At 43.4% G+C, this 14,609-nt stretch overlaps 1 protein-coding gene across 1 annotated transcript in view; it reads right to left on the bottom strand.

Moving 5' to 3' along the window:
• The window catches only part of gpc1b (glypican 1b), a 134,149-nt gene extending 130,383 nt beyond the window's left edge, over nt 1–3,766 (bottom strand). The window contains exons 1-2 of the mRNA XM_084058331.1: nt 3,612–3,766; nt 2,858–3,462 (exon numbers count right to left, since the gene is read on the bottom strand). Coding sequence (XP_083914457.1) covers nt 2,858–3,029 — 172 coding nt within the window. The 5' untranslated portion in view covers nt 3,030–3,462; nt 3,612–3,766. The remainder of the gene's footprint in view (nt 1–2,857; nt 3,463–3,611) is intronic.
• Nucleotides 3,767–14,609: the final 10,843 nt, after the last annotated feature.

The following is a 14,609-nucleotide window of genomic DNA, read 5'->3' as shown; positions in this document are numbered from 1 at the left end:
GGGTTAGCTATAGATATTTAAGTTTCCAATGCAGGAGGCCCTGGTTTGAATCCAAGTGGTTACGCATGAATGGGTACAGTTATAAGCATGCTGGGAACCACAGATTTTTTTTTAACTCAATTAGATCAGGTGAATAAATACCACTGAATTCTGGCCCTTTAAAACCATCAAACAAATTATACTGGCTATAGGAGAGTATACAGAGTTTATCCTGCCCTTTCACCTTGGCAAACACTAACATTATATTCCTTGAAACTGGGAAATTATGGAAATATGTGGTGACTGGAATATGTTCTGGGGGACATGGTTCCCTGAACTGGAATTGATAGTTGTCATTAAAATTCAAACAAAAAAATGCAAACACTGATTTCACATCATAGGCCTATGTGTACGTATATTCTTTCGATTAAGGAGTTTTGTTTCCACGACGAGTCAGTTTTGAAGAACGCTAACGTTCTCTATACGCTGGCATAGCCTACATATATATAGAGGAATAACATTATGTATGTGCAGTCTTAAATCGACCGTTATTTCCCTTTCAGCTGTGTCTAGGCGAGTGGTTCTGTAAATATGCATGGTCATGGTCTCAGTCCTTGTTAACGTATGTACTATACTGTAACCGTAGACCTGCAAGCGCGTGTGTGTGTGTGTGTGTGTGTGTGTGTGTGTGTGTGTGTGTGTGTGTGTGTGTGTGTGTGTGTGTGTGTGTGTGTGGTGGGGGCATGTGTGTGTGTGTGTGTGTGTGTGTGTGTGTGTGTGTGTGTGTGTGTGTGTGTGTGTGTGTGTGTGTGTGTGTGTGTGTGTGTGTGTGTGTGTGTGTGTGTGTGTGTGTGTGTGTGTGTGGTGGGGGCATGTGTGTGTATGGTTTGTGTATGTACATGTGCGAGGCTGTGCACGGAATTCCAGGGAAGGCACATATGTAATCATCTGAGCTGCAGACTGGCTTGTGACTGCGTCTATGAAAAGCCCCCTCTGACATCAGACCATGGCACACAGTATGCAACATCATATTTGCACGGTTACGCCGCGTGGTCAAGTGACCGCCTGTTCATTTCCAAGGGAGACCTTGGAAATAACAGACATTTAGAGAGAAAAAAAAAAGAAGAAGAAAAAAAAACAGGAAAGGAAGGCGGCAGCTTATAGAATATCTGAGCTGAATAAAAAAGAAAGAGTGAAAGAAATAACGAGGAATGGCCAGTATAGGTACAGTACATTCAGGCATGAGAGACCCATTAAGAGACCCATTAAGACCTGAGGCTATTCTTAAAAATGTTTTCTAAATCCTTTCTAAAAACAGTTTTTTGGAAAAAATCTGGATTTTTTTTTTTCAAGATTTAAAAAAAATAGCAGATCTACAACCGCGCTATGAGCTTGTATATCTGCTATTTTTGAATAGCTAAAGAAATCTAAAGTGACGCAGATGCATTCCAGGTCTTAATGGACGCAAATTGTTTGATAGGGACAAAGGCTGTGATAGGCATATCAACATACCATCTATGTCAGTGGTTCTCAAAGTGCGGTCCAGGGACCCTCAGGGTTCCTTGGTGGGATTCCAAATGGACCCTTACTGCTCTGTAACTCTGAGAGTCTCAGGACAGGACCCCCATAATTCTCAGAGTTATGGGGGTCCTTGAAATTAAAAAGTTTGAGAACTGCTGATCTATGTCATTTTATATATTTTCAAAGGGGTCTTAAAAGATCTACAGTACAGTACACTCCACCTGAGCTCTTGTCTGGAAAGTCGATATATAAGGAAACCCACCACTCAAATAGAGCACATAAATTAAATGTTTCATGAAAACTAAACTGGTGGAAAGGGCATTTTTTTCCGGTCACTTACAAGACATCCACCCATTATCAGTTCTATCCAGTGGTGGAAAAAGTACCCACATTTTTTACTTAAGTAAAAGTATCAATGCTGCAATTTAGAAATACTCTACAAGTAAAAGTTTGGTAATCAAAATGTACTTGAGTGAAAGTTACAAATGTAAATTACAAATGTAATGGCATCAAAATATAGTTAAAGTACCAAAAGTCTCATTATGCAGAATGGCCTGTTTCACAAAATCTGTTGAAAATAGCCAAAGTTTAAATAGGGCTGAAGTGGTTAATCTACAAAGTAACGAGACACTAAAGTTTTCAAATAATTGTAGTGGAGTAAAAGTATAATATTTTCCTCTGAGATGTAGTGGAGCAGATCAGTAAAAGTACTGAAAATTTGAAATACTCCGGTAAAGTAAAAAAAAAATGACCTCAAAATTGTACTTAAGTACAGTACTTGAGTAAATGTACTTAGTTACTTCACACCAGCTGGTTCTATCTGGGATCATCCAATCAAAGATGCCACTGCAGGTGCAACGTTGGGTAAAACGGCCAATAGGCTCTATATGCACAGCAGCCATAGTATCACTTCCTTCACAGGTGTTACCAATGATACTAATGAAGGCTCTGTTCCATTTAGTGTAGCACAGTGGTTCTCAGACTTTCTAATTTCCACGACTCACCATATATAATTCTGAGAGTGTACAAAATGTGTACACTCTCAGAGTTACACATCCGTAAGGGGCCATTTGGAACCCCCCTCAAGGAACCGTTAGGGTCCCTAGACCCCAATTTTAGACCCACTGGTGTAGCAGAGTGTTTCCAGTGAGCCAACACGACTCATTATCAGCACCCTGACTCTGTTCGACCAGAATGGAACAGAGCCTTCATTAGTACCATTGGAAACACCTGTGAGTTTCTTCATATGAAGCCTATTGGGTCCAGCAGTGGGAGTATAGTATAGTGCGCACACACAGCAGGACACCACGGACACGCACTGTGAAAACACAACATTCAGCCTCTTGTCTTTGCTTACCTGAGATCTCAGTCTGAGGCACGCCTTCCAGAGGAAATCCTTTACCGCTGTAAAACTGTCTGATATCCGAACAGCTCCGGGCTTTGCTCGTCCCCTTGTCCCCGTTAACGGCCGGTGTCGCCGCCGCCAGTGCGCACAGAACCAGAGCCGTTTGGAGCAAGTAGGCATCCATCCTGTGTGTGTGAAGCTTTACTTATTGATCAGCCCAAACTAAACTGCTACAATCCCGTCCGATGAAGGAAAGCTCGAGTCCTTAAAACAGCTTTCCACCCACTGGCTGTGCTGTCCCTTCAGACAGTAGCCCGTATATAGCACTGTGATGATGATGATGTTGTTGACCGTTAACTATCCTTGTCGGACAGTTCTCTCTCCCCCGGTTCCCTTCGGTGATCGGTCTGGTGGTGGTGGTTGTCCGCGCACGGAGTGTCAGCCGCACACACAGCACATACACACGCACGCACACAGATCAGATCACTGCTCCCGTTTATTCCGAGCGTAGAATTGTGTCCCAAATAAACCGGTGGCCTCTCTTGATCTGCGCGCCGGGGGTCTTAATAAAAGCTGGTGGTCCCGACCGTTGAGGGTTTTAATTGAATGGCTTTTACCTATACAGGAAAGCAACAGAAGGGGAAAAGGAGATATGGGTTACTTACACACATTGACCAAAAATAATTCAACTCAAGTGCAAAAATAGCATTAGGGCTGACGCCGTGCTGTCTGGATTGCTGTCTATGGTGTTCTGTCGCATGCCTACCCCGGCAATGACAGCTCTGCTCCCGGGATCGCTTTAAGGGGGCGCACTGGTCTTTAGAACAGCAGCTATGAGCCCCTCCAGGTTCTGTTCAGGTCTGTCTACCGCACGACGGGACGATGCTGTCCCAGCTCTGCCATTCGGTGGAATGAGGAGGAGGAGGCGGAGAGAGAGAGAGAGAGAGAGAGAGAGAGAGAGAGAGAGAGAGAGAGAGAGAGAGAGAGAGAGAGAGAGAGAGAGAGAGAGAGAGAGAGAGAGAGAGAGAGAGAGAGGGAGAGGGAGAGGGAGAGGGAGAGAGAGAGAGAGAGAGAGAGAGAGAGAGAGATAGAGAGGGATAGAGAGAGAGGTAGAGATAGTGAGAGGGGGAGAGAGAGAGGGATAGAGAGAGGTAGAGATAGTGAGAGGGGGAGAGAGAGAGAGAGAGGGAGGGGGGAGAGAGAGGGAGAGAGAGAGATGGATTGAGGGAGGGAGGGAGAGGAAGAGAGGTATAGGCAGGGAGAGGGAGCTACTGCAGGAAAGCTCAGCTTCCACATGAAGTGTTCCCCAGACTTTAAATATATATATTTTGTATTATGTATTTTTTTAATTTAGCCTATGTTTTTCTTCACATTGTTTTAAAATAAGTCTCAATTTTTTTTCTAACCCCGTCCAAATGAATGGGCCTTAATGAATAGAAATGTGTTATGTTCTGTCTTTTCTATTCTACTGTAGAATAGACAATATTGTGGTCCAGTCTGTGAGCTGGGTCTGACTCTGGGTGAAAGAATGCACACTATGTGACCTGACATCTTGATGACTACAGGCCAGATGTCACAGGTGGACAGGGGCGTGTCTCTGACCTCGGGTTCTTGCCCGCCAATCACGGCCCACTGTTAGGTGCCCGACATCCAATCAGCAGCCACTGTACATGTGCATGCGCCATCACTCCTCGACATGCAATTAAACCAGCCGACAAGCTGCTACCTGCCCAGTGCAGTGCAGTTTACAGTTTACCTGTCCATGTGAATATCTTCATTGTGTGTGTGTGTGTGTGTGTGTGTGTGTGTGTGTGTGTGTGTGTGTGTGTGTGTGTGTGTGTGTGTGTGTGTGTGTGTGTGTGTGTGTGTGTGTGTGTGTGTGTGTGTGTGTGTGTGTGTGTGTGTGTAATGTGTTGTGTTTGTTATCACCTTTCAGCTTGATACACATGGCGTTGAATTTATCTTTTTCTTTCTATAACTTTTGGGCAGAATGACTCTTTATATGCTTATGTAAGTTTGAGGTCCATGTATTTTAATGTGTTCCAGACTCTTTAAAAATGCAGTGCATCTGTCACCTCTGAGCAGCTGTTCTTAATTTTTAGCAGACTACTGTAAATATCTTCTCACCTCTGCTTTTTGTAAAGAATCTCTGCTCTACAACTCTGGTAATAACATCGTAAAATGTACTATGGTCTCTATCTGCCGTATATCCTGTCATTTTGAGGCCAGGGTGTTGCTATCCTTGGTGTTGTTGAGTGCAAACCTCATACAGTACCTCCAGAAGTGATTAAAGGAAAGTGATGAAAAGGAAGTCAGAAAATGCTCTCATTGAAAAAATGAGACCATAAGACTTGTGTTACACCAATAATGTGACTTTTCACTTTCCCCTTCACAAAATGACATACCAGGACTCGTTTTTAAGTCATGGCACTAAAAGGGTCAAATCTCCAGAAGAGCACTGGTGTGTCCTTCCGTCTATCCATCTGTCCACGTCCACATCCTCCCACGTTCCTGTGTCCTTGTGTCATATCTATACATAGGCTAATTGGGAAAACGTTGATGGCAAACGTTTTTCTTTTTCCCTTGGATTCCTTGTGTGATTCAAGGAAGCTTTTTTGTAAGGAAGGGACACCAACGTCATTTTCTCTATCCAGCAATTCCATTCGTCCCATTGGGTGGCAGACTCATACCGGAAGTTCGGTGAAATAACATTGGAGTCTATGAGAGCCGGCTGGACAGCTTATGAACAAACACTATTTCTGAACGATTAAGACCTTTTTAAAATACTCGGTCCAGAAAAATAAAAGAAGACATATCACACATTGTTTTCTGCTGTGTTGCTTTTCGATGTGTACACTGTATAATTTCATAGAGGTATCTAAAGAGCTCAAAGTACTCTCTGAATGGCCAAAGTATCGCAAGACTGTCCACCATTTCCTGTCTGGCAACCAAATCTTGTGATACCTCCAAGCCAGAAACGATACCTGCCGCTGTTTAGATACCTCAATAAAATTCTACAGTGTGCACATCGAAAAGCAAGTGATTAGAAAACAACCTGTGATATGTCTTCTTTTATGTTTCTGAACCGATTATATGGCAAAGGTCACAATCGTTCAGAAAGAGGGTTTGTTCATGAGCTGGTCCAACCGGCTCCATTCACTGCCATGTATTTCATCGAGCGTCATGGCGCATCCCTGGCGTCCAGCGCGTCCCTTCCTTTCAAGAGATTCCTTGATATCGTTACGCAACTCCCCTAACAAGCCACGGCCATTTCCACCTGACAAGTTTTCTGCCATGTTGCGTTTTTTTTTTTACTTTTTGCTACTACTTCTACTGATTTTGTCCAAACCGCACCCAAATTGTACACCATATCTCTGTAGTCATGTGATCAAGATGTATAGTCATATTTTTCTGAATCCATTCCGATTGACTACGATTGGCTTTCAAATTTGTGGTAGGGGCCCATTTTGAACGAAATGCCACAAGCACCGCTGGACCAATCGGTGAGAAACTTTGAACGCACACTCCAAGTAGGCAAATGAAGAACCACCACACCAAACCTTTCAAATCGTCCTGTTATAGTGCCACCAGGAGGCCGATTTTTGCATAACACATTTTTTTATGTTGCTCCTACAGATTTTGCCCAAACATCACGCAAATTGGTACACATTATCCCTATGGTTAGGTGATCAAGGTGGATCTGTCCGATTTTTTATATTCCATCCTGATTGGCTAAGATTGTCTTCCAAAGTTTGGGCTCAACTTTGGAATGCTCAATGCCTTAAATCATGAACGCAGCATCCAATTGCTGTGAAACTTTGCACACACATTCCCACTAGGCCAAGGAAGAAATGCCTCCCTTCATTTTTCAAGTCGGCCTCATGGTGGCACTATAACGGGAAGATTCCCGTTTTAGACTATACCCAAATAAGCCACTGCCATTTCCATCTGTGAATGGATTCAAAACTTTGCTGGACCACAGTAAGCTACCTGGCCTGGCGGAGACCTGTGCTCCAAGGAGCAAATTCCTCTAGTCCTAAAGTACTGTTTAACTTTTTTAGCATTCAAGGAGCTTCCTGGGTTTGTATTTGTGATGTTTTGGGGCCTGCTTGGAAGCACTTTGTGTTCTGCAACCTGGCCTCAGTACTTCTATCCAGCCAAGAGGGCACTTGTTGAAACTGAGGTCAAAGCACAGCCTGGCAGCGGTCCAAGCCCCTGTCTGGACACACAGAAAGACACACAAAAACAAGCACTTTCATGGCCTCTAAATCTCATTACATTATTGAGCTGATGTGAGCTGCCACTGTATAAAGTCCTGTATATGCCGTTGCCGTATGATTGTGGAATGAACTCTTGCACAAAGCATTTATCCCTTTCGTCATGCAACAGCTGACGTGGGCGATGGAGCAACCAGTGGGGGCTGGCGTGATGCTGCCAATGCTGTGGGGAGACTTTGGTGGCATGCTCCAGGACAAAGGTGCCATAGCGCATCAGCCCATGTGACACATGGACCCTTGCATGCGGTGCCTGTAATAACCCGGCCTTCATCAAACAAACAGCATGGGAGGGAGAAAAGTATGAGAAAGCCACATGGCACGGATTTCCATTCATTTCCTGTCTCCTCATCATTTTATTTAAGGAGGCAGATATTGTTTATGAACACATCAGCCACCCTGTAATTAGTCCAGTCTGCATGACTGGATCAGTACACTGGATTCAGCCCGTGAAACGGGGCACTGAGCGAACATTAATGTTAATTGCGACTTATTCCCGTCAGAATGCCACGAGCACACGTTCCTTGTTTGTCGCAAATGATTGCTTAACCTTGCACTGGGTCCACGTAGAGACTCTGCTAAGGGTGAGATGTGACTAACTGTGTGCCACACACCAGATGTAGACCACAGTCTCGCTTTGGTTCCCATCATGCTCTCTTCACTGTTCTATTGCCATGGGGGGTATGGTCTGCCAGAGCTCAGCACATGTGGCCAGAGGTTAGTTAACGAGGCTAAGTGGCCCCATTGTGCGTGTGTGCGTGTGTCTGTGTCTGCATGTCTTGTATGTGTATGTATTTGTATGTTTGCATGAGTGTGTGTGTGCGTGAGTGCGTGCGCGTATGCACGAGTGTGTTTGCATGAGATTGTGCAACTTTGCACGTGTATCTTCATTTTGTGTGTGTGTGTATGCATGCGAGCGAGCGAGCGAGCGAGCGTACATGCACATGTGTGTGCATTAATATCTATACATATCTATCTGTGTTATATATTATTCATAAGTGTGAGTGTGTGCATGTTTATATGCATTTATTTGTATTTGCATGCGTTTGCATGAGTACACTATGTGCAATAATGTAAGTGAACTTTATTTACAAAGCAGATTTTTAAATAAGATAAAAGGTGCTGCACAATGAAAACATTACATCAGTAAAAAAGGCAACAGAAAGTTACAAATTGATGATATAAAGACATTAAAACTGCACAGAAGGCAAATACACATTAAAAACAAAGTGCTTCGGAAACAAGATAGTTCTTAAAAGCTTCTTAACACATTCCACTGACTCTGCATTTTTTATAGCTATGGGAAGATGGTGATGTTCTAGAGAGTGGGAACTGGAAACTAAACCAGCAAAGGCTCAGTTTTTAGCTTAGATTTTGGGACAGCCTGAAGGCCATGGTCGGTAGACCTGGGAGATCTCACAGCACCCAGGGGACGCAGAAATGATGAAATGCAAAGTGTGGCCACTTCAGTTGTGTATCAGTCACTGTAATCACTGTACAACAATGACAATAAAATACACTTGAGGTGACCAATTAAGACACCAGGGGGAAATGTGTACAGGGAGGAAAGAATAGGATCAAGAAGAGGACTTTGGGGCACACCGCAAGTCAACAGATGATGAGACATAATCATCAATAGCCACATAAACCTCATAATAGGTGGCATGCCAAGTCAAGAGCATACCCATTTAAGAGCACCCATTGCTGAAGCCTTCTAAGGAGAGTGCAGTGGTCGATTGTGTCAAAAGCTGCACTTACTGTAGGTCAAGCAGCAACAGAACTAAACGCTCGCCAGTGTCAGCAGTAATAAGGGTATCATTTGAAACCCCCAGATGAGATCCAGATTCAGATTCACTTTATTCTCACTTAGATGCACTGGTTTTAGGTACAACGCAAAAAAAGTGTATGCTCGGAAGCTCCTATACAATAAGAACATGATAAAACGACAACCTAAAACACTCAAACAATAAAAACAGGGCAATAATATCAATGAAAGTGCATAGTGCAAAGTACAGAGGATTATCGCACTCTTTACTGTTATTTAACAAAAGATGAGCTTTAGTACTGTGCATCAAAAGGTATCATTGCTGATTTCAGACTTTTTTTTCCTATAGTCACTGGGAAGCAGTGGGTCAAGGCTAAGCTTTTTTTAAGAGTGACTGAACAACAGCATGTTTAAAGTAATCAGGCACACAGCCAGAGCTAAGGGAGCTATTCGGACCAAAGGAGCCGAAAACATAAAAAAATAAATAAATAAAATAAAAGATACAATAGCTATGTGAGTTCGTTCAAAGAAATTGGGCTAAACTAGCTCAGTAGAGAAACAGGCGAGACAGTCAACCCTAGGGATACACATGCAGGCAATATCTTAGACTTTACATCACTGACCTTAGCCACACAACATGAAACATTTCACAGTCTTCATTTGAAAAGACTGGAACAGGAGGAAGGACAGGGTTCACCAATCAATTGCTTGTACCAGCTAAACAAAGGAGGCATGTTTCTTAATATAGCCTACCGTTAATGAAGTACAACAAAAAAGAATAGGGTTCTTTCACTTTCTGATTAAAAGAGAAAGTAGTGCCTTCATGTAAATTAAGTGAACCTGCAGCGACTTTTCCCACCTACACTCAGCCAGTTTCTGCACTCTTTTATAATCAAAAAACAATAAAAAAGCAATAATACACGTATGCTTTCATAACTCATCAGTACATTGCCTAACATGACAGCGTTAGCAACGGTTGGTAAGCTAGCATTGGACGATCACTATTGTTGGGTGGAGCTTAGCGATCGGTCTCTTGTTGTCAATTATAACAATCACAGAAGATACTGTAAGAACTCTGCAAATGCATTTAGAAAGCCATTATCTGGGCCAGGTCAGTGGCAAATCAACATCAAATCAATCCAGATTATATGGACCTCAAAAGTGTTGAAATCACCAATGTCCACAGAGCAAGCAGATGGAGAGGAAAGGATTGGCCAATCCAATTCTGATGCATATGCACCACACATGTGTTGAAATCACCAATGTCCGCTGAGAGGCAGATGAATTATTGTTTGGTAAAAACAGCAGCTATAAACCTCGTCCTCGACCGCACATCCTGGGCACACTTAAAAAGTCACAGTCCATGGGACACACTGTTCAATCAGTCTACACATCAGGTCTCAGTTATAAACAAAAAGACAAGATCATGAGACATGAAGAAGACCTTAGGAAATTAGGATAAATGACTTAATACACTATTATTAAAATGTGAGTGTGGGTGTGTGTACGCGTGCCGTGCATACATGCGTGCTTGGCGTGATGTGGCGTGGGCCTTCACCTACAGTATAGGGACATGTTGTGCTTCGGCATACATGTGCATGTGCCTCCAAGGGTCCCGCATGTGGCCACAGGTCCAAGGAGCTTCTGGAGAGACTGATTGGCCCTCTGCTTGTCTGGTATGGAGATCATGTAATTAACGCTCAGTAAAGCCACAGCATAGCCATGTTTTCTTCAGGCTGCTTCCCATTGAAGTTTTATTGGCTCTGACCATGAAAGGCCTTTTCTAATGAGGACCAGGATGCTTGGGAAGGGGGGGAGGGAGGGGGGGGTGTAGGGAGGAAGGAGACGAGAGAGGTAGCTGGGAGGCTGAATGGTAGCAAAAGTGAGGAGAGGAAAGTAATTTGACAGAAGGTTGGGGTTGAGAGAGAGAGAGAGAGAGAGATCACCACACTCTACGAGTGTAATTAGATGGCAATGCATTTTCTGGGCGTTGAGAGGGAATTATACCTCTCCTTTTCTTTTTCCTTTTACCATAAATAGTGCATCTGTGCAGAGACCACACCTTGTCAAACACAAACACTCTCACTGGAACTTGAGAGGAGTAAGAAAAGAAAAGACACTCTTCCACACTTTGTTAGAGGAAACTTTGTTGGGGGGTGGGGTTGGTTTATTTAGAAGCCTAGGGGGAAAAGACGTACAAACACGGGTCTCCAGCCGGAAATGATCCGGAGAGGTTACGATTATGTGGTTGATGCGTTATTCGACCAGCTAACGACGCGCACTGGTGTCTTTACCACTTTGTTGATGTCGCAGGTAATTTAGCAGCAGGCGAGGAAGAGTTGCTGCGAGAAAATTAAGGACTTCAAAGACATAATTTGCACAGTGGCAGTGATATGTTCACACACAGATATGCGTGTGTGTGTGTGTGTGTGTGTGTGTGTGTGTGTGTGTGTGTGTGTGTGTGTGTGTGTGTGTGTGTGTGTGTGTGTGTGTGCGCACACACACACACTCTCTCTCTCTGTAAGCAGACACTAACTAGAAAGGGGTGTGCAGTGGAGTGCAAATCTCCACCAGGAGGCACACCTCAATACTTGACACTGTCTGACGCAGTAACATCAAACTGTAGTTTAGTACAAGGGTTTTCAACTGATTGTGAACCAGGGACCACCACCCTGACTAAAACTCAACCTGGGGACCACTGTTGGGTGGGGATATGTGGGCTAAGATTAGTGTTTTGGTATCCCATGTTTTTGTAATGTGTTATAAACATACTTATATTGCATTAGAATCTGCTTATAACACTGTATAATTATGGTTATATAGTTTCGCAAACCAATGGTCCATGGACTAATGGCATAATTAAAGGTCCATGGGAAAATGTTTTAAAATGTAGGGGGGGGGGGGGGGGGATTATTTTAAATCTTTGTTAAATGTATGAAAACATGTTTAAATGATATTTCATAAATCCAAAAGCTTGAAATTAAATGGATGGGGTGGTCCTTGAAGATTGCTTGAAATATGCTAGAGGTCCCGAGCTGAAAAAAAAGGTTGCGGACCAACCACTGATCTATACCTCCAACATTCCATATCAAACTCATGTTAACTGATAGGCTACACTGATTTGTAACATTTATGAGTGAGCAGACACGTGCCTTTAAAAGAGCATGGGATGAAAGGAACAGCGCTCCTCTCCAAACTATGCATACCGAGTGCATAACCCAAAAGTCTTGGGTGCGCACATCACAGGGTATGGACTAGTTTCCCAATAATCTCTCAAGACATATTCTGCTAATGGGTGAAAAAATGGGTTACAAAATCGTGGGATAAAAAAAGAAGAATAAAAAAAGACATATTTTGCTAACAGCAAAATATGTCAGCACCACTGCCTTAAACATGTAATGTTGTTATTAATAGGAATAAACATAGAAGCACCCGGGAGGAAGTGGACTAAGAAAGGGGAGGAGCCAAACTGAGTTCCTGTTTCTACACAAAAAAAGAGGTGGTGCCGCAGATTCAAAAACAAAGGGGGATCTCTTTAAAAAAAATGTTTATCTTTATCTTACCGAATGAGTTCCCAGATGGGTTTCCTAATAATGATGACTCAGCCCGGTAATCCGGTAAACTTCTCCTCCTTGAAATTCTAACTCCCTTTTCTGTGGAATTTCTTGACAAACATCTTCCCAGTAACAGACTACATTAATGAGTCTACTTAGGTCACCAGGTTATTTAGTTTCTCAACTAGTGGTCCACGGACTAGTAGTGGTCCATGATTACAGGAAGTCCATGTCTGTGTCTTCTTGGCTATAGCGGTGGACAGGGACAGAGTCTCATGTCATTTCCTGGCTCCAACCTTGGCCTTTACATATTCTTCAGGTATGCCAGTGTGGAAATACCACTTTCACAGAGATACGTAGTTACAAAAGGAAAAATACATTTTGCTTTTACTGTAAGCTCTGGCTGCCTGACTACTCATCCAGAACTTCACAAGGGACTGTGTTTCATACATGTCAATGAGCGAATCGACATGTATGAGCTTTATGCTTGAAGCACTTTTTGAATTAAACACAAGCCTCCTCCACTGATAAAGATGCTAATGTATTTAATTCCACTCCATATCCATATGACACAAATACCAAATTCCTCCCTTTCTCCAAAATAAAACAAAATAAAATAATGGAGAAAAAAACCTACATTACTGAATGCATGGTCAAGGACCACATGCAATGCCTTCACAGACCACCAGTAGTCCACGGACCACCAGTTGAAAACCTCTGGTTTAGTATATTTGCAGAAAATAAAAGCCTGGAGGCAGACGCGTCGCTAGGTCTCTACTAGGTCGGGGGCTTAGCCCCGCAGGCAACGGGCACATGCACGCGTGCGCAGCGCGCGTGCATGTGCCCCTCCTTCGCGCGCGCGCGTTTTTTCCCGCGGATTTCGCGGATTCGGGTGCTTTTTCCCCCGTTTTTTGTTACTTTATTTCGGTTTTAGGGTTAGGGGTAGGGTTAGGTTAGGGTGATAGATATATAATTAAAAAAAAAAAAAAAAACTTTTAATTTTTTAATTTTTTTTAATTTTTTTATTGGTGGCTTGGATAAAACATTGGTGGCTATAGCCACCGAAGCCCACCCCTAACGACGCCACTGCCTGGAGGGATGGTGAGTCTGAGATTATGAAATGATTCATAAAAAATAACAGATGTTGGTGTGAACAATAATTGGGAATTGAGTTCCTTGGTGCACTGGCAGGTTGCAGAAAATAAAGTTGACCATGATCGGTCCAATAGTTTGCTAGATTAATTACGGACAGAACACACACACACGCACGCACGCACGCACTCACGCACGCACGCACACACACACGCACATGAATGAAAACATTATCTCCACTCTGCTTCACCTATAAGAGATAACAGTTGCAGATACAAACACAAAGCCTATACACACACATTCAAGTTGGTGTGTTGATGTTCCAGTTATTGATGTGTGATGCAAGGGAGGTAGCATGGGTCTGAAAAGCTTACGGAGACTCTGTGAGGTTTTTATGTAAACATCCGTGCTGTTTCAACAGATTCAGCCTTGGAGAGGGGAGATCATTGTATCCTCAATTCAAAAACGGCCTCCAGCTGATAGCATCGATTCTCCCCTTTCGGAGGGGTTTTATGTCGACCATTAGCCTGAGTTCAGCACATTCACAAGTGAGCCAGAGTGTGCACACATTACTCACCCGGGGTTTTATCTCTCCCCTTCCTCTTTCTCTCACTGTCTGTCTTTTATTCACTTGCTTTTATTTCTAAACCCCCCCCCCCCACACACACACACACACACACACACACACACACACACACACACACACACACACACACACACACACACACACACACACACACACACACACACACACACACACACACACACACACACACACACACACACACACACACTGGATCTTTTTCTCATGAGAACACATTGTGAACATACAGTAGCAGACCCCTTCATTGTTGGCTGTGTGCAACATGCATGCATGCTTGTAGAACTCAAGATTGTCTATTTCTTCTCCCCTCCGCCTGCCCGCCTTTGTCTCTCTGCGATGTCGTAGCACTACATCATTCCTTGATTACATTTACCCAGTGTCGGCCTGTGCAAACACAGCCTCCACAAACAGCACATCTGCATATCTCCACACACAGACAGAGGGAGGGAGAGAGAGTGAGAGAGAGAGAGAGAGA

This window comes from Gymnoscopelus microlampas, assembly GCF_963454915.1.
Source record: "Gymnoscopelus microlampas genome assembly, chromosome: 5".
Lineage (NCBI taxonomy): Eukaryota > Metazoa > Chordata > Actinopteri > Myctophiformes > Myctophidae > Gymnoscopelus > Gymnoscopelus microlampas.
The sequence above is the reverse complement of the archived record's forward strand: the minus strand, read 5'-3'. Positions and strand labels throughout refer to the sequence as shown.